General features: G+C 32.2%; 1 protein-coding gene across 2 annotated transcripts in view; it reads right to left on the bottom strand.

Annotated features, from left to right (window-relative positions):
- The window catches only part of MUC4 (Mucin-4), a 60,584-nt gene extending 33,281 nt beyond the window's left edge, over nucleotides 1-27,303 (bottom strand). The window contains exons 1-9 of one of the 2 annotated variants that reach the window (XM_051212454.1): nucleotides 26,060-27,303; nucleotides 23,950-23,987; nucleotides 22,169-22,285; nucleotides 21,738-21,782; nucleotides 20,077-20,148; nucleotides 19,949-20,029; nucleotides 16,330-16,425; nucleotides 5,713-5,838; nucleotides 2,128-2,459 (exon numbers count right to left, since the gene is read on the bottom strand). In XM_051212454.1, the coding sequence (XP_051072640.1) occupies nucleotides 2,128-2,459; nucleotides 5,713-5,838; nucleotides 16,330-16,425; nucleotides 19,949-20,029; nucleotides 20,077-20,148; nucleotides 21,738-21,782; nucleotides 22,169-22,285; nucleotides 23,950-23,987; nucleotides 26,060-26,063 (911 nt within the window). In that variant the 5' untranslated portion in view covers nucleotides 26,064-27,303. Of the gene's footprint in view, nucleotides 1-2,127; nucleotides 2,460-5,712; nucleotides 5,839-16,329; nucleotides 16,426-19,948; nucleotides 20,030-20,076; nucleotides 23,674-23,949; nucleotides 23,988-26,059 lie in introns of those variants that run through there. The other variant, XM_051212455.1, reaches the window with a different exon arrangement.
- Nucleotides 27,304-27,942: the final 639 nt, after the last annotated feature.

Below are 27,942 nucleotides of genomic sequence, written 5' to 3'. Positions count from 1 at the left end.
AGCAGCAGCAGCAGCAGCAGCAGCAGCAGCAGCAGCAGCAGCAGCAGCAGCAGCAGCAGCAGCAGCAGCAGCAGCAGCAGCAGCAGCAGCAGCAGCAGCAGCAGCAGCAGCAGCAGCAGCAGCAGCAGCAGCAGCAGCAGCAGCAGCAGCAGCAGCAGCAGCAGCAGCAGCAGCAGCAGCAGCAGCAGCAGCAGCAGCAGCAGCAGAGAGCAGAGTAGCAGCAGTAGTAGAGCAGAGTAGCAGTAGTAGTAGTAGTAGTAGTAGTAGTAGCAGCAGTAGTAGTAGTAGTAGTAGCAGTAGAGAGTAGTAGTAGTAGAGAGCAGTAGCAGTAGCAGCAGCAGTAGAGTAGTAGTAGTAGTAGTAGTAGTAGTAGTAGTAGTAGTAGTAGTAGTAGTAGTAGAGAGTATTTGAATCTCCCTCTCGCTGTGATTATTTCTCATATTCCCTTGATTGTTGTGTGATTTTATATGTATCTGTAAATTTTTAATGCATCTTCACAATATGTAATATGTGTTTGATATTTAGCACTTTCCTGCTCAGTTAGTTAGTGAACGATATTTGTAACAGTATAATTTTGATTGCAGATTTTATTTCAAATACTAATCTGTAGTTTATTGGCTCGTTTCATCCACTAAGTTGGGATACGTCACAATAGCGTGTTCACAAATGATATAAGTTAGTAATTTTAGACGATTAGATTGAAGTCTCTAATGAAAATTACAGTCTTATATGAAGTATTGATACGCTAAATGAACGGGAAAGTAGTCGGAAATGCTAGATATGGCACTTTTATTGAACATTTTTAGAGGAACGTTATCCTCACACATTTTCACCTATATATTTAATACAGAGTCCTCAATTTCAAGGAAAGTATATTGGTCAAAAATATCTGGGATATAATAATTTATTTGGTTTCTTTCAATGACCATATAATTTCGTTTTTTTAACTTTCATTTTGAAAATTGCGACTCATCGTCTCTGACATTATCATCAATGCACTTTGTTGGTATTTAGAATTAAAATGACGTGAAATTTGTCACAGTTACAGATGGTTGCCTTTTTTATCGTTATGTGATATCAACTAAGGAAATCGTGTAAATCTATGAAGCATTGATCGGTTACATTTGATCCAGTTTTCCCATTCTATGTACGTATAGATTCTGAATCAATAATGTGATCAAACCAAGAACTCATACTCTATCATTTTACACTATGAATAAGCAACATATTGAAAACTGATAGTTTTAATTGTTCAGTAATGTTTGTTTATGTGAAATGAAATAATAATGTTCAAGGTTATTTTGCTTTATAGCACAGTAATTGTATCCCAACACACTAATTAGTAATTATTGAACGTGAAAATGATAAATCTCAAGTACCAAAAGAATTCGCATTGACAAATATGATCAGTTAAGATGAAGTACTTAGTTAGTATTTTATTGTCACTTTTACTACTGTTCGAGTTTCCGTAAATTTCATTTTTGAATTTCCTTAAGTAAATAGTCATTACTAACTGAATTTTTTCGTTAACGTTTACTGACATGTTGTATAAACACCTTCTGGAAGGAATTATGTAACATTCATATGCATGAAGCGTTCAATAGATAAGCTACAAAGGTTTTTAATCATGTATATAACTAAACATACGACCAATTGCATTGTATAGCGTATAGCTAGTTAGTGGTACCAACTACTTGGAGGTCCTCAGATGTTTGAAGGATCATATATGATCAAATGTATGGTGTTGATGGGTCCTTGCTACATAACGACAAATATGCTGCTCATATACTAGTGATTAGCACCCTCCAGCCAAATTAAATTTAGAGTCCTGAAACTTAGTTTTCTCATGAAATGAAAAGGTAGGGAGACGTTAAATTAATGTTAGGAGAATAGATTCTCCAACGATATGGAATCTGAACGGCTTGACCTCTAAGAACTGTCAGTCATTTATCGAACAACAGAAATGAAGAAGTAGTAGGTAAATTTCTACGAATGCGGTGTATTGTGAAGAGGATAAGACGTGTTTTTGTAAAATAATGTTCTAATGAAATCAGCGTATTTATTGGACTGCTTACGTGGCGACTTAATATGAGTACAAAAATAAGGAATAATTATCATCACACTCACATCACTGATCGTTTTACAGCTTCCAAATCTGGATCACTTATCCATAAACAAACAGATGGTATTTTCACTATACCATTATTTGTTTGCACTGTCCAAAAGTGTTGATCATCTTTATTCGAAATAACGCGTACTTCTTCACCTTCTTTTAATTCATAATTTGGTCCTGTCAATGAAGTTAACATACGAGCCATAACTGGACTAGCGGATTCTGTATTAGTACTCAGACCATCAATAACACCGCCTAGTCTTAAGTGAACAGGGACAATACGTCGGCTTTCTTCAAGCAAATTGCCTGATCGACCCCATAAATAAATCATATGATTAAGATGTTCCTAATAATAGCAAAAATAATAACAATAATATTAATGAATTCTTTAAAGTTAAAGAAAATCATTGTCTTGAGTGTTTATGCATGTTTTTCGTAAAAAATGTATACAATGAATGATAAGTTCAAATGAGCTATATGTTACAATTGAATGAATTTATTCGATTTCCATTATTGAGATGTAATTTAAAGAACATCTTCAATGCAAGCTTTCCATAGTCTAGCACTCATTAATAAAATATATATATCTTTAGGCGTCTTGTTTTAGTGTCATTGGTGAGACGATAATTTATAGACAACCTTTGAGCAACAGTAAATTGACTTTGAGAATGCTCACCTACTAACTAGTTCTGAATTGGGGTCACAAACCAGTATGAGGAATTAGAATCATGATTTACAGTTGATGGTTAAGGTTAGGAATCAGATATAGGGTTTTTATCACTCACTGACATCAGCTAAAATGTCAGAACGCTATCTAGACAAATGGATGAATGAATTTCGCGCCATAATCCAATACCTGTTATCCTAAATCTAATTAGTTCGTCCATAAATTAGTCTCGCCGTGTTAATATCATTAAACGTATTTTTCAATAACTTTGGTTTTGTATGTTTGAGTACACATTCCGTGTATTTTCGATGGTTTGGCTGTTTGTTGAACTTATTCTTAACTAGGTCCTTTTGATCCTTAAAGATGTAATGGTACTGACCAATAATTTTTGGTATATCAGACTCTTTTTTGTCGTATATTAAAGCCTCTCTAATGAAGAAAAATGTATGTTCACGTGATTGACAATTCCGAAATTGTGAATGTGTAGTTATGAATGTTATTATGTTACCACTTTTGTTTACGGTATCTATTGTTACTGAATACCTTTCACTGTTGACATGTATTATAACCTGTTAGTTATCTCATAAGAAATTAGCTTCCGTTTCTATTGAGACGTTTTATAAATACTGATTTAACTTGTCAATAGTTTTCTTCATAAACTAAAATCAGCTAAGGTACCCGCTTACAAGGGAAGAAGGTTTTAAGTGCATATTGTAGAACGGACAAGTAACAGGCCAAACCAATTGCCCAGTATCTTTTGATTCTAGCTAGTTGTCTTTCTAAATTCAGTTCATGATGTAAATTATATTCAAAACACTAGTCAGCATCATGTAGTTTAACAAAGTTAAGCAGCAGATAGCAGGAAAATTCAGTTCTAAATAGGATTAAATATGCGTTTTAGATTCCACTGCTAATTATTATCCAACTTGACTAAAAACTTTTGATTGATTAGAAATATCAATTGTTGAGATCATGAGTCAATTGGAGCTAGACCACCATGAAAAACCTGGGAGCACTGGATGGCCGACTCATCCTATTGTGGGCATCCTCAGCAATGCGCCTCTACGACCCCAGCTCGCGGGATTCGAACCCATGATCCACTGGTCTCGCGCTCGAGCACTTAACCACTAGACCACTGAGCCAGTGTCCAACGGTGTTAATGTCTAGCTTCAACTAATCCATGAAATTGAGCGACACATCCACCATTGTCATCAGTGAGTTACTATCTCACAACTGACACGGTTGAACACCACTGGTCACTGTTTCTCACTAGAACTTCAGGAAATACCTCTTGAAGCCAGTCACTAGTGAGCATATGTTGATTAGTATCCCGTGAGGCGAGGTCATGAATGTCCACCTCTGAGGAGTCTCACATTAAGACGAAGCAGTCGTCCAGTTCTTCCAGGTTTTCCATGGTGGTCTAGCTTCAATTGACTCATGATCCCAACTATTGAAATTACTAAAATCTCTACAAAATCTTCGTTCGATATGAATAGAAATATTGAAGCTATTCATCCAGGATTTATATGTGCCAATAGAGACTGACTGGTTGGTCTTTAACAACAACAACAATGGGAAAGTACAAACATTATCAGTAGTATTATATATTCATAAAAAATGTTATATTCTTTGTAATAATAACAATAATAACTCCAATACTTATTTATCTAAATCATTCATATAATCATCTTATATCATTAGTCTCTTCTTAGAAAAATAGTGTTGTTCCCAACATTCTCTTAAACATTCTAATCTCATACATATTTTAATTATATAACAGCAGGGATTATTATTATTATTATTATTATTATTATTACTATTATTATTATTACTCCCACGACTAATTCCTTTAACAAAAAATGCACATTCCATTATTTCTAAACATTCCAATTACAAGTAATGATTCATACTATTTTTTAAAGAGAAACTATTTCAGTAGAAGTCATGAGCTAAACAAATCAATCTAAATTATAAATTACTACTTTCGAAAAAAAACAAAAAAAACGGTTTCAAATGTCAAAATTTTGTCGTTAAGCTTATTACAATTTTTGTTGCCAATGTTCCTTTCATTTATCCGTAATTAAAAAAATCAAAAAAAAAGAAGGAGCAAACAATAATGCTCCACCATATTAATCATGAAAAATGACACACACACACACATGTTCAAGTTTTGTCGTAATTGCTGGGATTCGTTTCTTTCCAAATAATAATAATAATGATCCAACTTCAACGTCAGAAAGTAAATTCGTAGCTTTCAATTATTAAGAAATCAAAATTATTTAATGGTCTAATCGATGCAGTGAAGCTTAAAGATAAATTGAATCCATGTAAGGAGTTAAGATCATTATCTATATTTCAGTGTTTGTTTTGAAGTAACCAGATAGAACAATTTGGTTTTGTATTAAAGGATACAATTCATAAGTTGGATGTATATACTATGACTTTGTTAGCAAGTTATAATCGTTTAAATCAGGATATGATTTATAATCTACCGTGTAAACATTTAATTATTTACTTTATGGTGTAATGCTTGTGATTTAAGACAATATAGAGATAATCTGTACACGATATACATATGCCAATAAGAGATAGTCCTAAAAATCAATGTGAAGATTCAAATAAACAATACAAAATGAATTGAATTTTCGCTCCATTCCACAAGCTAGTGGCTATCAGGACTGAATAGCTAAGTGGATGGTGTTTGAAGTGAACGGTACTGGGTTGGAGTCTAGGAGTGTATATCAACTCTGGAATGCAAGTCCCACATAGGACGAAACGCGCATCCTATATTCGACTGCTAAATTGTTTAATTTAATTGTATCATAAGTTGGTTTATCTAAATAAATATTAAATATTGTTTTAGTCAAAATTGATCTCATAGTATTATATAAACTGTTTTGAATATAACTACAAAAAGAAGTTGATTGCTTACTCTCAATTCATTGGCCAAAATTGTACAATTTTTCAAAGTTGCAGGTAATGCTCTTGAATTTCTCGGTTCTGTCATTCGTACACGTGCTTTCAAACTGGCTTCAGCTTCATTAACTGCATGATGAAACTGTAGTGAAATATAAAATAAATTGATGATGGTATTAGAAAATTCGCTTTATTAGGATTTGATTAGTGAATTTATATCAGAATTGAGTATCTGTAGTAATTGACAACATTTCTCTCACGACCCTGATATGAAATCAAACTTACTATCTTCAAGATTCGTTATTTTGAAGCTATCACCCAACAGTTCTGAGGGTTCTTTGGTTTTGATCTTATGCCAAATAGTAACTCAGTACTACTGAGTAGTTCTCCCGGTAAAAAAAATAACATCAATCTTTAACAATACTGCAGCCCGATGTCACTTTTTTATGAAAATCACATATTCAGAATGATTAAATTAACCCAAACAAATTATGAGTATTAAATTTGACTTATTAGCATAGAGATTTGAATACTACCTAATCTTAGATGGTGGTTGGAGGTAGTCAACACGAAACCCTGCACCTATCGAAGACAACTGAGAATGGTCGCACAATATCTTTAGACAGTTGTGTTAAGGATATCAAAAGTACTCCTCGAAAAAGTTTAGACGGGCCATGAAAACTCTGGGAAACATTTTATTCAATCAGCGTTGAATAGAAGTATCTTAGAAACCTCTAGCAAATGAAGAGTCACATGTTTAATTAGCCTATCCTGCTACTATGTTTAGTATGGTCCCAGAACCTTTCAAAAGACCAAGACCATCTGAAATATTATAAATACCCTCTAGTTTCTGTACATAGACCAACCTTGGAATAAAATGTTTGTTTCACACTTCACGCCTATTCTCTAGTGTTCAAGTTGTCATATAGACTTAACTTGAGGTTGTTAGAAGACCATAGGAAACTGAATCAAGCATTTGGTTAGAAAACTTATCAGATTAAATTTAGGGATGTAAATTACTGTATACCAGGTTGGTAGTCTAGAGATTAAACATTCACACGCAAGACCAAAGTATCTGGTTTCGATTCCTGGCTCCATAGTCATGGAAGTTCACTGCTGGAAATTTTCATACTAGAACAAAATGGCAATCTAGTATTTGCCAATATTCAATAGTTGTTTCTACAGATTTATATGTCTATCATATTTAACTTATAAATATATTATATTTACTGTAACTCTGGTTATATTTTATATAATAATATCACATTTTTTCACGATATCAGAATCATTAAAAAAGTGACATTCTTTTACTTTTTTAAACTAACAATGCATATATTATTCTATTGTTAACTTTAGAATATTTAAACCTTGGGTCAAATGACCGGCAGAATTTCTGTAATTTATTGATACACAACAAATAACAACATTTTCATGATAATAATATCTGTGTAAATCATTAGAATGAATTCCTTGGAGTAATTATCAACCCCTACAGAATAGTAAATAAGTTAAGTTGAACTATTAAAGTTGTAATTTTTAAGAAGATAAGAAAATAATCATACTTGAATGACAGTACACCATAGAATGATACCATCTTCATATGTTACTTTAAGTTAAGATTATTTATATGAAATAATAATAACTGTAATTAGCAAGAAAATTAAATTATTTATTCTGGTTAGCGTTTTTTAGAAAGGTTGTTTTCTACGGGATTAGGTTGCTGACTCCATCCCTAAGGCTCCTAATTTACTCGGGCTCGGGACCGATAGTAATTTAAGAAAAGCTATAGGCTATATAGGACTCACTAGGTCACAACACATAGGACCAGATAGATCATATTTGTATCACTAACAAATTCCGAAGGACAATGGAAGATGTGGGAACCAGGAGAGGAGCTGATATAGCTTCAGATCACTACCTAGTTGTGGCCAATTTAAAACTGAAGCTAAAGCAACACTGAACAACAGGGGAAACAGTAGCACAAAAGTTCAATATAGCATTCCTTCAAGATACTAACAAACTCAACCAATTCAAGATAACTCTCAACAATAGGTTTCAAGCCTTACAAAATCTACTGACAGAAGAAGAAACTTCCATGGTGGACAACTGGAAAGGGATCAAAATAGCATTAACTTCAACGTGTCAAGAGGTTCTGTGCCTCAAGAAGCATCATCATAAGGAATGGGTCTCTATAGAAACACTGGACAAGATCAAGGAAAGGAAGAACAAGAAAACAACAATTAACAACAACCGAACACGAGCAGAGAAAGTCCAAGCACAAGCTGAGTACACAGAAGCAAATAAGTGAGTGAAGAAGAGCATTAGAGCCGACAAGCAGAAATGCTTGGAAGAACTAGCAACGAAAGCAGAAAAAGCTGCAAGAGAAGGAAATATGAAACAGCTTTACGATACAACGGAGAAACTCGCAGGAAGACATAGTAAACCAGAGAGACCGTTCAAGGACAAAGAAAGCAAGCTAATCACTGAGATTTAAGAACAGCGGAACAGATGGGTAGAGTACTTTGAGGAACTCTTGAATAGACCAGCTCCACTGACTCCACTGTACAGAGAAACACCAAACACAGACCTTCCTACAGATGTCAGTCCGCCAAAAAGCGCAGAAATCAGAATGGCCATCAGACAAATCAGGAGTGGGAAGCAGTAAGATCTGACAATATACCAGCCGAAGTACCGAATTCAGACATAAAAGTAACTGTAAAGATATTCCATGTTCCACTCAGGAAGATTTAAGAGAAAGAACAAGTGCCGATGGACTGAAAAGAAGGATACCTCATCAAGATACCAACGAAAGGAGATCTGAATAAATGTGAGAACTACAGAAGTATCATACTACAAACAGTACCAGGAACATTTTCAATAGTGTTGCTGAATTGGATAAATGATTCACTAGACGCTCAGCTACTACATCACGAGGCAAGTGTTAACTTGGAAAAAAGGAAAATCAAAAAATAGATTGCGTTGGGAATCGGAAGCAGATGTCACAAAAATGAGTAGTGACTGGAAAGAACTGGAAAGGATTGTTAAGGACAGAGTTGGCTAAAGAATGCTGGTGGGCGGCCTATGCTTCTCAACGAGGGTTAACAGGTGTAAGTATTTAAGTAAGTAATTTTTAAGCAAGTATATATATATATATATATATATATATATATATATATATATATATATATATATATATATATATATATATATCTTAATTTAACCAATTCCATAGATTAAATCCCAATAAAAACATATGATCAATTGGCTAAACGTTATGGCGCATTTTGTCCGACATAAAATGAGTGAGATTTCTATACAGGTAATCCTCATAGATCAATAATTATGTTTGTCACTGAGACACTAAGCACTATCCAGTTACCTGAAGATTTTAAATAAAAAGATTGAAAACTGACAAAAATATTTAGCGGTTTCTATCACATGTTGTTCAATAATCATTGATTGTAATTAACTAATTCTATGGTGTTAATCTAATGATACTCAAAATGATTGGAACATTTTTATGACATGTACCCATTATACACTGTGACCAAATGATTGTGAAATTAATTTTTCATCTAATTAACAGTATTTTGTGATAGATTTTACGGTTTTTGATTAGTTTTGTATAATAATACTAGTGTAGTCACAGATTAACCCAGTCAATTAACCAAGCAAAAAATTGTTCCAAAAATATCTATCAGCCATACATTATGTAAGAGTTAAGAATTCAATACCTGTATATGTAAATCTACCCTGAAGTTAGATTTAAAATCACATGACAGGCATCGCACTATTATTACAAAAATTAACTGATTGCATTATTAGTGATAATCTAGCTAATTATTAAATGTCTCTCTATCAGAGATTAAAATTCAATAATCGTACGGATTTAAACACTAAACTATGAATCTAAACAAAAGGTTTACAACCCACAACAAACCCATCGGATGATGAATAAGATCTAAGTAAACATTTAGTCTCTATGAGACTCAAGCTAATGGTTTTTAGAAGGTTATTTTGTGAAAAAAGAGTGATATTGTTCGCCGAAGTTATTTCAGCTTAGTTTTTACTGGAAACGAATTTTGTTTGAACAATTATTAAAGCCAAAGTGGCGCTCGGCAGCGATTTGGTTTTAATATAACAAGCCTTAATAATACACGGCTATAATCTATCCAAAGACAAAACCCAGGAACTGTAGGTCTTCTCGAGAGCACGCTACTTTTAGACCACTGGGTTTTCACCTGGTGATTCTTACTTCCATGGTCAGTCACTTCATGAAGCTCGAAATAACTGGGTTCGGCCTTTGATATAACTGTAAGTGAGCACTGTTAAGGAGTTCCACATTTGAATGAATCAACTACTCAGTGATTTCTGGTTTTTAAATAGTCTTCCACTTAAAATCGGTCGATTATATTAACTACAACGAGTGGGAACTTCCTATAAACCTTATTTGTTAAGAATTTACTTCATTTTTGATCGTCGTCTTTTTTCTGTGATCAGGGTGTCCAAAAATTTTATGTAGAACGTTCGGTTACTTGTAAATAGATAAAAAAAGTTAAGAAAATATTTTGTCAGAAATCTTTCTCAAGAGTTACTCAACTAACTGCATTTAGGAGAAATCAGTCACTTTTATAGATACAGAAAGGGTGATTAGAAATCAAATTTGTTCTCTATGCACAATACCTTTCAATTTATATCAGTATATTTTATATTAACAAAGAAAAGATTCAGTAAACAAATGATGATATTCGGAAATAGAAGACAGAATAGTCTAGAAAGAATACGTATTAACATACATCAAGGATTATTAGTGTGCACTCAAGCAATGGAGAAATTATTTTCAAGATCACAAAAGACATTTAAATTTTATAATCCCTGAGGTTTTTGCCAATCTCACAATGTTTTTTTGACTGTTCCTATATAAGAACTTGAAAGTTGTTTTCAAATGAGCTTCATGACCTATTTGAAAGTATATGCTTGACATTAGAAAAGCATAATTTCTAATCTTATGCATTTCCTTGAAGCTATGGTTCTGATTTTATAGCCATTTTTCATATGTTATTCTAATCACGATTGTTTGTTTACATATGTATGTCAAGTATTACCCATGTGATTTGAGTGGAGTGATAAGACTGACTGTCTCGGTAAAGACAAAGTAGTCTGTATGATAAGTTTTTTCTACTGTTGTTTTCAGAATAGTACTCGGAGTTATATTTGGAATGTTATGTTATTGAATCGTACACTCTTCACAAACCTACCATATATGAACTAATGTGGACTTGATGAGCTGTTGATACGTTTCTTACTGGTACTTTACCTGTGATATTTAGTAGGCTCATCTATTTTCCTCTTTTTACTGAGATTCTTTTATTTATCCCTTACCTAGATCACTATGCAATAAAGAAAGATAAATGTACAGGTCTATATATTATGATTTATAATTATAGTATATTGCTAAGTATTAACTAATATCAAGTATTCTTATGATAATTCTCACTAAACTGAATATCACCCATTGACATATATAAGTTATCTCCAACAAAAAGTGAATAGAACCATATACTCTAAACTCGATTTTACTAAACCGCACAAATTGAAGAATTTGTGTAATTCGTCGAGTCGATATTTATTTATTTATTTTAACACAGATATTGGTACGAGGAGGCACCAAATACATATGCGCCACACAAATCTCATTCGATATGTGTGAGGGCTATGATACTATATTCTGATTAGAACTATCTTAAAAATTACCATCTCTAATCTACTAGAACTTAGAAATGACAATCTTAGTATTTCAGACACCAGATCAGAGTTATTGATCAAATATATTCATTAAGATTATGCGCGGTACAATAACTCCAAGGTTACATACTCTTACAATGACCCGAAGGACCGGTTGTTGGCACAAAAATATATTGAGTCTTTTGAAATGGTGGAAGGTTTCAAATCAAAATTAAGAAAAGATAGACTGTGTTTTCTTATTTCTACTTAGTATTCCGCTTATTTTTTTATTTTATTAAGACTTTCTTCTAAAACTTTATCGTTGAGGCCAAAATCAAAAAAGAAATGATAGAATTTATGTATTCTTAACTTAGGAATTTTATGAGAATGCTAATTAGATTTGTGAAATAACTAAACCTTAATTATAATTCAAGCCCAACGCGTAGCACCAGAAATTCCTTTCTACTATTTTAGACTAAATAACAACCAAAAAAAATACATCTCTGTATCAAGTTATTTACACTATTGTCTAGATTTCAAACTGATCTATTGAACTATGTTACTACTGATATTTGGATTCTATAATATAGATTAATATTTTATGATCAGTTAATGATGATGTCTTGGTTCTGATAGGACTCTGGACAGGATCAAAGAAAGGAAGAACAAGAAGGCAGCAATAAACAACAGCCGAACACGAGCAGAGAAAGTTCAAGCACAAGCTGAATACACAGAAGAAAACAAGCAAGTGAAGAGGAGCATTAGAACCGACAAGAAGAAGTACGTGGAGGAACTAGCAACGACGGCGGAAAAAGCTGCTTTACGATACAACGGAGAAACTAGCAGGAAGACATAGTAAACCAGAGAGACCGGTCAAAGACAAAGAAGGCAAGCCAATCACTGAAATTCAACAACAGCGGAACAGATGGGTAGAATACTTCGAGGAACTCCTGAATAGGCCGGCTCCAATGAATCCACCGGACATCGAAGCAGCACACACAGATCTTCCCATAGACGTCAACCCACCAACGAAGGAAGAAATCGGAATGGCCATCAGACAAATCAAGTGTGGGGAAGCATCAGGACCCGACAACATACCAGCTGAAGCACTGAAATCAGACGTCGAAGTAACCACAAGCATGCTTCGCCTTCTATTTAAAAAGATTTGGGAGGAGGAACAAGTGCCGATGAACTGCGAAGAAGGACACCTCATTAAGATTCCAAAGAAAGGAGATCTGAGCAAATGTGAAAACTACAGAGGCATTACACTACTGTCAACACCAGGGAAAGTTTTTAACAGAGTGTTGCTGAACCGGATGAAAGATGCAGTAGACGCCCAACTTCGAGATCAACAAGCTGGATTCCGTAAGGATCGGTCGTGCACAGACCAAATTGCTGCATTACGGATCATCATCGAACAATCAATTGAGTGGATCTCAACACTGTACATCAACTTCATTGATTATGAAAAGGCAGTGTAGATAGGAGAACGTTATGGAAACTTCTTCGACACTACGGAGTTCCTGAGAAGATTGTCAATATTATCCGGAACTCATACGACGGACTACAGTGCAAGGTCGTGCATGGAGGACATCTGACAGATGCATTCCAAGTAAGGACCGGAGTCAGACAAGACTGTCTACTCTCTCCCTTCCATTTTCTCCCGGTGGTCGACTGGATTATGAAGACCTCGACATCTGAAAGAAAACACAGCATACAATGGACAGCTCAGAATCAATTACACGATTTAGACTTCGCAGATGACCTAGCCCTCCTATCCCATACACACGAACAAATGCAAATAAAGACAGCCAGTGTAGCAGCAGTCTCTGCATCAGTAGGCCTCAGCATACACAAAGGGAAAACTAAGGTCCTCAAATTTAAAGCGGAGAACAGCAGTCCAATCACTCTTGATGGCGAAACTCTGGGAGATGTAGAATCCTTCGCATACCTGGGAAGCATCATCGATGAACAAGGTGGTTCAGATGCAGACATAAAGGCGAGGATTGGCAAAGCAAGGGCCGTATTCCTACAATTGAAGAACATATGGAACTCAAAACAACTTTCAACCAATATCAAAGTGAGAATCTTCAATACGAACGTCAAGGCAGTTCTACTGTATGGAGCTGAAACTTGGAGAACTACAACAACCACAATCAGAAAAGTACAAGTATTTATAAATAGCTGTCTACGCAAGATACTCAACATCTATTGGCCGGATACCATCAGCAATAGCCTTCTGTGGGAGAGAACAAACCAACTTCCAGCTGAAGAAGAAATTAGGAAAAGACGATGGAAATGGATAAGACATACATTACGCAAATCATCAAACTGCATCACGAGACAAGCCCTAACTTGGAATCCTGAAGGGAAGCGGAAAAATGGAAGGCCGTAGAACACGTTACGTCGGATAATAGAAGCAGATATAGAAAGAATGAATAACAACTGGAGAGATCTGGAGAGGACTGACCAGGACAGGGTTGGATGGTGAATGCTGATGAGCGGCCTATGCTCCTTCACGAGGAGTAACAGACGTAAGTAAGTAAGTAAGTAAGTAAGTAAGTAAGTAAGTAAGTAAGTAAGTAAGTAAGTAAGTAAGTAAGTAAGTAAGTAAGTAAGTAAGTAAGTAAGTAAGTAAGTAAGTAAGTAAGTAAGTAAGTAAGTAAGTAAGTAAGTAATAAGTCTGATAGAAGGTCAATCACGGTTTAAAAAAATAATAAATCTCTGTCTATAGCATTAGGTGATACAATTTTAAATCCTGAAGAGTACATCATTTCTACCAACTACATTTTGTTAACGAGTACCAACTAACAATAAACCCAAGTTTAGTTCTTTTCATCAACTATTACCAATTATTAGAAGGTGTTTGTGGAGGTTTTAGAAATTTCACAGATTGAAATCATGAGTCATTTGAAGCTAGACCACTATGGAAAACCTGGGAGCACTGGACGGCCGTTTCGTCTTATTGCGGGATTCCTCAGCAGTGCGCATCCACGATACCGCCTCGCGAGATTTGAACCCGTTTCGAGACTGATAGGTTTTGGGTTCGAATCTCGCGGAGTGTGGGATCGTGGATGCGCACTGCTGAGGAGTCCTGCAATAAGATGAAACGGCCGTCCAGTGATCCCAGGTTTTCCATGGTGATCTAGCTTCAATTGACTCATGATTTCAATCTATGATATTACCAATTACTTAAACTCTAATTATAATATTCATTTTAATCCATTACCTTAGATTTCAATCAATTATATTGTAACCTATATCTTTGAATAAATATTGTTCCTTATTCTAAATTCAAATATAGTTCTAAATAAATAAACCTGAGTTAATCGATAAATAGAAACTGATTTTATCGATAAAACATAACTGACCAGTATATATAAATATGACCTGGTATACTAGTTTTAACAATCAATTAAACAAAACAATGGAATATACACCAAAAAATATTAAATTTTATTGTTTGTTTTTCTATACTTATGCGCAAAGATAATAATGATAACATCAAACAATGGATAAACAACATATACTTTATAGTTGACTTAAACCTGTACAACTGAATCGACTGATCAAAGTTGTTTCATTATTCTATTACGAATATTAACAATACTAATCATTAATTAATTGATTTATTATTATCCATTAAATTGGAGGTAATTTGTGATTGTATACTTTTTGAAGTATGATTAATTGTAGGAAAGAGAGAGAGAAAGAGAGAGAATGTACAGAATGAGTTACTAGTACACTGTCCTACATTATGTTATCTATCAATATACAAGATAATTATACTCAAAATAAAAATGCGTGATATCATTGATAATATTCTCTATTATTATTCAGTTGAATAAAAGTGTCAACAGTTATTATTGTTGTTATTATTGAATTATTTAGTGCAAATAATTGGTAATATTAATAAATGACACTATGTATCATATGCTCAAAATTAGTTATTAATCATTTATCTCAGTATTATTTCCAATTAACTTATGAATTTTAACGGTATGTATGAGAAGGGGCTTTGTGGAGATTGTAGTAATTCCAACAGTTGTTACCATGATTCAATTAAAGCTAGACCACCATGAAAAACCTGGAAGCACTCGACGGCCGTTTCATCCTATTTTGGGACTCCTCAGCAATGCACATACATGACCCCTCCACGCGGGATCCGAACTCAGGACCTATCGGTCTCGCGCCAGGCGCTTAACCAACTAGACCACTGAGCCATTATCCAATGGTGTTAATGTCTAATTTCAACTAGTTTCCATTGGCCATTAGCTGGAGATTATCAACAACAACCTACTGTAGGAGAGAACAAGTCAACTTTTAGCTAAAGAGGAAATTAGGAAAAGACGTTGAAAGTGAATGGAACATATATTACGGAAATCATCAAACTGCATCACGAAGCGCGCACTAACTTGGAATCATGAGGGAAAACGGAAAGGCGTGAGACCAAAGAATACACTGTACAGGGAATCGGAATCAGACATGACAAGGATGAATAGCAAGTGTAAAGAAATGGAAAGGATTGTTGAGGATGGAGTTGGATGAAGAATTTTGGTGAACGGCCTGTGATACTCTACGAGGGGTAACTGGCGTAAGTGAGTAAATTTCCATAGGATACATTTTGAATGAAATTTATTCAGAAAATAGAAAATTTGATAGTTAATAGTGAAAATCGTTGTTACTTAAGTAAAATATAATGTATCGATTGATTTATACAGATCGATTTTTGATACTTATGATATAACTCTGAGCTGCTTACTCCTATGTAAAATTAATCATTGAATGAATGTGTAATAAATACCTTAAGCTTAAAGGATTAAATAAATCGTCTATCAAAGTTACTTATTATTATTATTATTTTCTTTACAAAAGTAAACATTCTTCTTACAATTTTATGTTTACTTACCTGATGATATTCAGCAGCATTCCTAATGTGTACTTGACTTAATCGGGCCAATTGAGAAACATATGTCCAACAACTCTTCACATTACTAGTTAATTCCTGTTTAATTTATGTGAAGAAAACAAATCAACGGAAAATTTAATCAATGAATTGAATTTGTCAAATTAATTTAAAGGTTGAACTATGATGAGTATGAAATAATCAGACAGAAATGGCAGTGAAATATGGTAGACCAATATCGCGAATTGATCGATGTTAGAAATATCAATTATTGGATTGTGATTTAGCGGTTTAAATGTGTCCTGATAGAGTTGAATAATATTGGGCGATTTCATACAGAGAAAGAGCATTTATCCAGTATCTCTTGGATTTAGATGGTTATGGAGCTACAATCAGTCCGTAATGTAAATTTTGAAACTCAACAATCTTCATAAACCTTTCATGATAACTCCAGCAGATTATATTAAAGTATATATGCATGATTTCATCCTTTGACTTTTAATCCGCGTATGTCATTGATCTAATTCAAGAATAAATTCACATTCCACATACCAATTCAGTTAGTAAGTCGCATACAGCTTGGAATGTATATATCCAGTTGTCTAAATAGCCATACTTAACGCACAAAAACTAAGTCAAAATCAGAGAAACTGAAAAGAATTTGTAATTATATGAATGATTGTAAAGAATTAAACCTACGAAATGTAGACCGGAAAGAGAAAAATTACGAAGATTCAATACCCAGAAGGCTATAGAGACTGCGTACATCAATATCATTCAAACAGATCAGTCAACCATAGATGATAATTATCTCACTGATAACGAACAGAAACTTTATACTTTTCTTTATGGGTCAAATAAATACTGATTTCATGAACTAATGCTGAACCAGTGACCACCTCCAACGATCAAAATAGTGTATATGATATAGAGTTATCTAGACTAATGGTTATGTTATAACTTGATCGATAGAATTCAGCCACCATTAGAGGATTAGACGAAGATAATATTGATCAGTACTAAATCAATAAGCTGATACCATTTATCGGTTTGAGTATCCAGAGCCTTCTTACATGTATTCTAGCCAGTGTTGGACAGTGCATGGGTTTGAGTAACTCAATAACCCTACTCCGTGAATGTTTACAGCAAATAATTACATATATATTTTTTTTTGACCAAAAATGCTCATGACTAGCTTCAAAACTACACAGTCACTGATTACATCATACACGAGTAATGCTTTCAAAACTTATATTATCAAGTACTTTCAGCCTATGCATATCATCCAACTTAAAGGCAATGTTTCACAGATGTAAATCAATCCCGAGAGAACATATGGATAATATACTTGCCGTTTAATAGACGAACAAACATCTCTCCTGTATAATCGATTCAGATGATCTTAAACAACAGTGTCTTTGGTATCAGTTAATGATTTTATATGAAATATCCTTTGGTTATAACGAAAACATGAGACAGTTATGATTAACTGAATACTAGGCGTCCACTATTAAAATTAACAATGTTACTTCCGCCATTAAAACCAGTTCTACTGTTTCATGACATAAGAGAATCTTGATTTGTATTACAATATAAAACTTGTGTATTTTCCCTCTAAAACAGGAAGTGTCTGGTAAAACGTGATTTAAATTAACAAAATGCCTAATCAATTATTTACACTTTGTTTTGTTATTCAGTATAGATACGCATATTATGACGCACTTTAAAACGTATTTCTACAAGTAACATTTTAATTGTTTATGCCTGTAATTAATTGTAAAGAAAATGTAAATGATTTACACTCCCACCCCCCTTAATTAAAATGAATAGCAGTGAGTTTTTTTTGCTGCTCATTTTTCTCATATACTCCATTGGTTTCATTGCGAGTAAATCCCTAAATAGAGTGAAACATGCGTTTTGGATTCCGCTACAAGCTACTATCCAAATTTTTATGGATATGGATGTATTTCAATATGGAAGCTCAGTATGAACATATACGATGAAGCGGTTGATCAGCTGAAGTCCTTAGCATTAACAGTAGTAAAATAAAGGTTCCTCATATATAATGAATTAATAAAAGCGAGTACTACAGAAATAATTAACTAAGATTAGCTTATTGTTCTGCCAATTAAAGTTCAATGTTCAACTTAGAAAAGAGTTTTATAATAAAGAATTATTGGTAGATTCTGTTCCGTAAGTTTAAAGATTATTTAATAATTTTTTCAAAGTAAATAAATGAAGTTCATTAATTCAACTTCGTACTATCAAATGTAAATAGAATTTTAATTCAGTTTAATGGTTTTAGTATTGCATAGATACATATGAGAACGTCAATTAATGAAGTGAAACATTTTGAACAAATGAATTTACATGGTTTTATTAAAAATTTGCAACCATTTAAATGTTCAGTATAAAAAGTTTTTGAAGATCATTTAACCATGTAGTCTATATTGTGGGATGACTAGAGAAAATCAAGAATCACTGGATAAAAATTTCGTCCTATTATTGGCCTACTTAATAGTGTACATCCATAATCCTACCAACAAAGGTTATGTTTAGGACTTTTAGTTCTCTTAAGGAGCCTTTAGATTTTAGGTTATCGAGTTGGTAACCAACTGTTTACATTTTAAACTTTAAACAATCTGCAATATTCCCCAGACATTATTGAATGTCATTGGTGTCTAACTACCTCATATCCGACGTGGCTGAACTCCATTGGTTACAACTTCTCTGAGAATCATCAGTGAATGCCTAATTTAAATTTCAATCTCAACCTTGAACAAACTATTTCAATTTCGATATGTGGATTATGTCACCAAATCTCTTACTCCTAAAGTGTCATTCAAATCCAAGTACACATATTTGTACTTGATAACTAGATTTGAATTATTGATTGAAATTATAACCTTTTTATTCTTACATAATTTATCAAATTAAGTTCAAGTGTTAAACTTATTCATTATTAGTACTTAAACGTTATTCTGACAAGTACACAATTATATCATTATACTAGTTATTAATATCAGAATAAATAACTTATGATTAATTTTTCATGAACCTTTTCTTCTAGAAATATAGTCAATATTATAATGCTGACATTATTTTCGAAAATCATTTAAAGCTATGTGACTTGCCAGCTGAAGAGGAAATTAGGAAAAGATGATGGAAATAGATAAGACATACATCACGAGGCAATCCCTAACTTGGAATCATGAAGGAAAGCGGGAAACAGGAAGACCGTAGAACACATTAAGTTAGGAAATAGAAGCAGATATGAAAAGGATGAATAACAACTGGAGAGAGCTGGAGAGGATTGCCCAGGACAGGGTTGGATGAAGAATACTGATTAGCGGCCTATGCTCCTTTATGAAGAGTAACAGGCATAAGTAAGTAAGTAACACTTGCCAAAAACTACTTTTATTATAGTAATATTAGTGATGGTATACACAATAAATTAACTATATGATCTTTATTTTTTTATTTAAATTAAATTTTGTTTAAAATAAAAAGCAAAAATCAATGGCGAATATTTCATTGTCATGTTAACTGAAATCTTTACTTTAAAATTGATTTTTTTTTCTCCATTTAAAGGGAAAAAAAAGGGGGAAGGGGGAAAACTAACTTTTTTCACATGCACTTCATCTTTTAATTCTTTAGGAGCACTTAATTGTACAGAGGTTTCAGTGACATTTTCTGTTAGAACCTAAATAAAAATTATTGATTAAATGATGATATTTATTTATAACTTACTGTAAATGAATTCTCCAATTGAGATATTGTTTCTAAATAACGTAATGCTGATGTATTATTTTTCACATCATCCTTAAAATATTGAAAAAAGAAACATAAAAAAAATACTTTTTTTATTATCAAAAGATAAAAACAAAATATATGGCTTAGTGATTAATTGAATTTCAACAACTATTTTATTTTAATATCAGATGGGTTTTGTGGATATTATAGTAATTTCAATCGTTAAGATCATGAGTCAGTTGAAGCTAGACCACCATGGAAACCACGGAAGCACTGGACGGCCGTTTCATCCTATTGTGGAAGCGAGGTCTTGGCTGCGCACTGTTGAGGAGTCCCATAATAGAACGAAACGGCCGTCTAGTGCTTCCGGGTTTTCCATGGTGGTCTAGCTTCAACTGATTCATGATCTTAACCATTGAATTTATTTTAAACAATAAATATATTTTAAACAGAGATAGATGGTGGCTAGCAGTAGAATCCAAGATGCATATTATGTCGTATTTGAGACTCGTCAGCTGGATGTACCTGCATCCTAGAGTTGATTTTCACTCCATGGTTCCAGTCAATTACTGTTCGCTTCAAATGCCATCAATTTATTCACTTAGCTACTGAGTTCAGATAGCCACTAGCTTATGCAATAAATATATTTTATTAGTTATGATAATGACCAAGGTTATTTTCTACAAGTGGGGTTCTTATAGCTGAAGAACATATGGAAACTTAAAAAAACTGTCAGTCAATATCACAGTCAGAATCGTAAGTACAAACTTCAGAACAGTTCTACTGCATGGAGCTGAAACTTAGAGAACTATCACAACCATTATCAAAATGGTACAATTATTTATAAACCATTGTCTATGCAAAATACTTAATGTCTGTTGACCGGATATCATGAGTAACAACCTACTGTAGGAGAGAACAAGTCAACTTTTAGCTAAAGAGGAAATTAGGAAAAGACGTTGAAAGTGAATGGAACATATATTACGGAAATCATCAAACTGCATCACGAAGCGCGCACTAACTTGGAATCATGAGGGAAAACGGAAAGGCGTGAGACCAAAGAATACACTGTACAGGGAATCGGAATCAGACATGACAAGGATGAATAGCAAGTGTAAAGAAATGGAAAGGATTGTTGAGGATGGAGTTGGATGAAGAATTTTGGTGAACGGCCTGTGATACTCTACGAGGGGTAACAGGCGTAAGTAAGTAATAGTAAATTTCAGAATGTTTGTTTCGTTTTATTTGATACTGAACTAAGCTAGATAGACATTAAGATTCAGGTGCGTACATCTAGTTAGTGAGACCCATATGTAAGATTATATATACTTTGTGGATTTCATTTGAAAAAAGACTAATCTTGTAATCACGGCTAATATATTGATGTATCTGTTTATGAAGCTTACATACCAATGAGAAACTGATTGAATTCATTACTCAATCTCAACAGTGGACAAGCATAAATCATTGTGAACAAAATCATATTTCAATTTTTTGTGACAATCTGAGGTATGTAAACTTCATTTCACAATAAACCCAGTATTTGTAATATTGGTTAATTTGTCTAATCAATATTATCTTCGTACAAACATGTTTAAATTATCTTAAACTTTACAAAGATTAACATAAATATCAGGAAAAAACAGTGTAGTGCTTACACGAATCTCAGCTGCTGCGTCAGGTAAATGTGATTTTTGTGCACTCTAAAAAAGTAATAATCAATGGAATGAATAAATTGGTTAATGCGGACAGTGACAAAAACAAAACTACATTTGAAAACAATTTACATTACGTAAGAATTTTAGTTAGACAACCGTTGTAAAAGCATATAGCATTGGACATCTATATATTTCTAGTAAATGGCTTCTTATCAATGTACACATTATACGACCTCACAAAGAATCGAATCTTGGACATTCAAATAAGTGAGTTGACACCCAGTGATTAGTAAGGTTCTTATAATAGGACAATTTATCTGTCCAGTTATCTTTTTATTCTCCAATGCTTATAAAGTTAGTATTATTCCCTAATCTGTTAATCTTTCATTAACACGAATAATCTTTATAAATGTTACATTTTATTAACTTACAGATTGTTGAATATCTTTTTCTAGTTGTATAATTTTTTGTAATAATTCAGCTTGTCTAACACGTTCACTGTCAAGTGCTAAATGATTTACACCTATGCATACACCACGAGCTTGACGCTAAGAAGAAGAAGATCAACAAAGAATGAATAAGAAACAAAATAAGTGATGTATATATGTGTGTTGCGTGTTTAAGCATATTATTTTCATATATTTAAAATAAATTATACTTTATTATTTTTGAGTAGTGATTAATGATGGAATGTAAGACATGAGTTTCATCCTATTTGGGACTTATCAACCGGAGGTAACTGGCACATCTCAGTGTTGATGTTTACACTGAGACTTGAACCCATTATCTTTAGATTCAAACAAAAATACAAGTTTGTACAAATAAGATTATGATATGTTTATATGTCAAATTTATAATGAAGTAACTAGGTATAATGTGAATTAACACAACTTCGATTATGCAATTTATTCTACTTACAACTAATTCCATATATATATATATATATACCTTCAGTTGAGCCACAGCAATCAAAACCTTTGACTCGATCTGAGAAACTTTAATAGTAAGCTTTCTCTTTGTCTTAATTTTTCTTCGATTTATAAAGTAGACGAATGTAGTCAAAATGAAGTAAGATGTACTTTAATAGACTATTTACATACTAATTTTAAAGTATCACAGATTATTGGTTTTTTTCTACAAATAATTTTGTTACTCATCAATGATGTAAATTGATAATACATAATCTAGTTCATAAGTATATCGGGCATTTTTTATTCCTCATGTAACTATTACAATCAATTCATTAACACCATTTGAAACATTCACTTGGTATTTTTTACTTGTATATTCCCATTGTTGTTCATAACTGCAATTGATCAGTATCTTGTTGGCATATATACATCCTGTGCGGATTGACCCGATATTGTACTAAGTCACAAGATTTATAAGTAAACGAGTCTCAAATAGGACGAATTCTATTGCTAGCCACTATCCATCTTTGCTTATAAACCATTTGCCACAGTTTAAATAGAAGAAGAATTTCAATAGTTCTGTTTATTAACATTTGTGTTACTTCCAGAACAATAAAAAATACCATAGTGGTTTATTACTACATTTTAATTGTTTAAATGAATTATTTCCTACTCGTAAAATGTGACACTGTATTTAAACTTAGATTGAACATAATTAAGGAAGTATTCTATACATTGAATTCATTACAAATACATGATCCTGGATAAGGTATTTTTATATTTACATAGTTACTATTTCAGTTGTATATCTACATTACAGTGAGCATGTCTTATTATTTAAGTTCTAAAAAATTAAATACATCAAATTAAATTGTATTTTTCCATCAAATTTCAACTTATGTTATTACCATTAAATTTGTATATTAACTTTAACTAATCACTGCATCGTTTTATTGTTACTACAGTTATACAAAACACAATTGGTTAAACTTGATAGTTTCAAATAAATTAGGCATTGGTTAGAGAGTTTAATAATAAATATATTATTTTTTGTGATATCCCAATAAGTAGAATATTTTAATTTTCACGTTTTGTCACTTAATGTAAGTCACTTCTTCAGAGTGGAAAAGAAACAAAAGACGAAGAAGTAGGTTACATTACCTGACGAAATGTTAGAAATATAACTTTTCTACTTACACTGAGATATCACAAGAAATATACTTGTTACTAACGATTGGTTAATGATTGGTAATTTAGATATAACATTACAAAAAACAAATAAGGTTAGCGTTTAAGCTTACCTCGAATTCAGTCAGTCGAGCTTGAAGACTTTCAGTAGCTACATGAATTTGGATAAATAAAAAAAATCATGAAAATACAATTCGTTGAATAAAAACAATCTTCAAACAATGTTTTCACCGTTGCATAAAATATTATTGAGTGATTTCTTTGAGATTTTTCATTTTATCATGAAAGAGTTGTGGTATAAATTAATGATGTTAATCAATAGAATGAAATTCATAATGTAAGCAAAGATGGATAGTGACTAGCAGTGGAATCCAAGACGTGCGTTTCGTCCTATTTGGGACTCATCAGCTAGTTATGTATACTCTGGATGAGGTTTTTTTCTTCTTTCTTCAGTTAACATAACTGCCATAAATTAATGATAACAAATGATTTGAAAACTCATTAAACAACCAAAAATCTAATGTAAAACAGTTTCCTTTGTTGTTATGAGTTTCCTAGTTGTTTCAAGTCTATACATACATATATTTACTCCTCGACTTAAATTAATAGTTTCCTTTCATTTATTTGCCTATGTTTCTTCTATGTAATAACATTGATCAATACATATGTACACAAATATACATGTCCACCATTCATTATCTAAGTGATAAAATTCCATTGTTTAATTTGTGATAATAATTACTATAGGAATAAAAATGATTTTGTAAATGATAAATTTCTTAAAGATCAATTAATTAGCTTTTATTCAACATGTTGAGTAGTTTTCTTGGAGACCAACTGCCCCACACTGTTGAAACGATTATCAATCAATTTCATCGATTCAAATATTGATGTGTAACTAGTAAGTTCCGATAAGTAGTACATCCAGAACTATATATATATATATATATATATATATATATATGTATATATATGTATATATATATATATATATATTCATACTATATGTGTATTTCAACGAGTTTCATACATTAAAATACCTCGTCAACAAGCATCAATCTCACCAGTGAACGAATTGGCACAGAATTGATCATTGAACAAAAAAGGTCATTATTTTGCTGCGGCGGGACCATAATTTATGGACGAACCAATCAGATATAAGATATCGAGTAATAAATTATAGCGCGAAATTCATTCATCCATTTGGCTAAATAGAGTTTTGGCATTATAGCTGATGTCAGTTCGTGACGAAAACCCTAAATCTAATTTTTAACCTTAACCATCAACCGTAAATCATAATTCTAACTGGTTTATAGCTCTCATTTTGTCCTAATTAGTAGGTATCCGTTCTCAAGGTGACTTTAGCGTCGCTCAAAGGTCGTCCATATATTATAGTCTCACCTTTGCTACTTATACATTTAAAAAGTCTTTAACGTTTAGTTGATATTTCTTTGATTTCAGAAATGTATTTATTTAACGTTTTATGCAAAATCATTATTTATCGGTAATAAAAATACTACTGATGATAATAATAAATAATAGTAGTAATACCAGTAGTAAAAGACGAATAACTGAGAGAAATTCATCACAAATCACGTGAACATTGTTTTTCTTATATGAGAAAATTTCGTTATATGATCAATAGTTTTATATTTGTCTTAAAATATAAATAACGATTCTAATATATGCCGTATGAATAAAATTTACTACATAATCCTGAGTTGACTCACAGTACGTGTGATCTCAAACTCAAATAACAACTAAGTGTTCACTCATAGATTTATTTTAAATGACTAATGATATAGGTTACGGTTCGATGTTTTAATGTATTCAGTAAAATATACACTTTTAGTGAATTAATGATTGATTCAATGAATAACATTGTACCTACGGAAATTTTACCCATAACCACTATATTGTAACCTATCAAGTTAATCATATATTCATGCAAAAGTAATTCTATACAAGATTATGAATTGTTCAATAATAAAACAACTATTCTATATTCTTTTAATTTAAACAAACAGTTATTAGTTCTGTTATGGTACCTTTTCTCTGAACATTCCTTCATAATTCTTTTCAATAATTTACATTATCTTAAATTTTCGATTTAAAGTTTTACAAAAAAAAACAACAATCTATTTAATACATTGAAAACTAAATCATGTTCAATAGAGAAACATGACTTCATTTAATAAAAGTAAACTGATTCTCTCAACTTACCCATTTATTTCCAAGTATATTATTAGTTAACTATTGAATATTGAACAGAGGAATGATTCAAACGACAAAGAAAAATTAAAAAAAACTGGAGCGTAATTCTAACTAGATTGACTGATTGATTGATTGATTGTAGCGTATACGAATATTACTGTCGAAGTTTATGTATAGTATCAGCGTAACTAACAGTAATCCCAGGACGAGGATTAGTTATAGTCTTGTATCAGTAAATATGTATAATAATTGAATAAAAGAAAGAGGTAAGAAACAAACAAACACACACAAAAACAAAAACTAGATGCAAATAAATATTTTCTAATTTATATGTAAATAATATTACAATGCTGATTGTTGGATATTGTCATTCGAATAAGATTAAATTGTAAATAGTTGATATTTATCATATTCTTTCTTATTGTTTCCTTCCTTTGTTAACCAATATTGAATGGATGAAATTTGTTTTCTTCTTAAAGAAGAAATAAAAACACGAAGTAATGATCGGTAAAAGAAAAAAAATCAAAGGAAGACAGAACAAATGGTTAATATGTAAGAGGAACTTTTAAAAATATGTACTTTGAAAAAAGAAAACACGAATATTTCTAGTAGAAAGATATCTACTAGAATTCAATGTTGTATATGTAGTAAATATTCCGACAGTAGACAATTAGCCAGTGGAAGACGGTCACATATACACACAGGCAGTGTTTGAATAGAAAAGATGTAATTATTGAATTAGTAGGTGAGTTGAATGAAAATCGCAGAGATTGTCAACTTGATAAAGAATAATAATGATAATATTATTATTATATTTCCGAACTGGATCGAATCGAAAATTGGAATGATGTTTATGAGAAATGATAATAATAGTAATAATAATAATAATAATAATATTCACTTCTCCTTCCTAGTTAATCTCTGCTAACCGCCATTTGAATGTATTTGCTACACAATGAGTAAACACCATCAAAGTTCTAATTTAAATTGTATATTATTATGCCTTTTTATAAAAAATCAGTCTAATTGTATATTGAATAGTTGGATTGTGCTATTTAATTTAGTGATCCATTGAAGGAATGTGTCTGTGCATAAAAATCCACAAATCGCATCAATACAAAGCTTCTGTTTGTATTGTCGATTGAAAGAGTGAGAGAGAGAGAGAGAGTACACACGTGTATGTTTATGTACTCTCACCAAAATATATTATTCACATAAACATAGATACATACATACTTTCATTTATTTTACCACTCACACAATACCCGTCAAATAAGAAAAATAGCTTAGTCTTATAAAGTGTAGGGTAAATGTACATTAGACTTCACTAAAATGAGTGTATAGTCCAAATTTTAAATTATTTGCGTAGGCGATCTATACAATATAATATAAAAAGTTGAACTTCAATAATTCGTCTTCTCTATCTCTTATTCTCATATTATTCACTTCACATTTTTTTGTCAGTTTGTTATGGTATTTCTATTCATCATATAAATAATTTGTAACTGACATAAATACTGTCTCAAATCGATCCAGTTGCTTACTAAAAAGCTATAGTGTATATCTATATATATGCGAACTATACTGGATATTGAATGACGTAAACACTATGATAGGAAGGTGTACACAACACAAACAAATTACATCAAATAAACTTGAAATTTGATACTCATTAAATAAGTATAAGATTCGTGAATTGGATTGTAGAGAGCACGAAATAGAGAGAGAGAGAGACAGAGAGACAGAATTGTGCACAAAGCCTATGAACATAAATTCACACTAAATGGTATATATATGTACACTTGCATACATACATAAATGCATAAAATAAGGAAAGACAATATGTTTATTGAAATAAAAGAAATACATATCATTCACATATTTTATACAAT

Source organism: Schistosoma haematobium, chromosome ZW (genome assembly GCF_000699445.3).
Source record: "Schistosoma haematobium chromosome ZW, whole genome shotgun sequence".
Classification (NCBI taxonomy): Eukaryota; Metazoa; Platyhelminthes; class Trematoda; order Strigeidida; family Schistosomatidae; genus Schistosoma; species Schistosoma haematobium.
The sequence above is the reverse complement of the archived record's forward strand: the minus strand, read 5'-3'. Positions and strand labels throughout refer to the sequence as shown.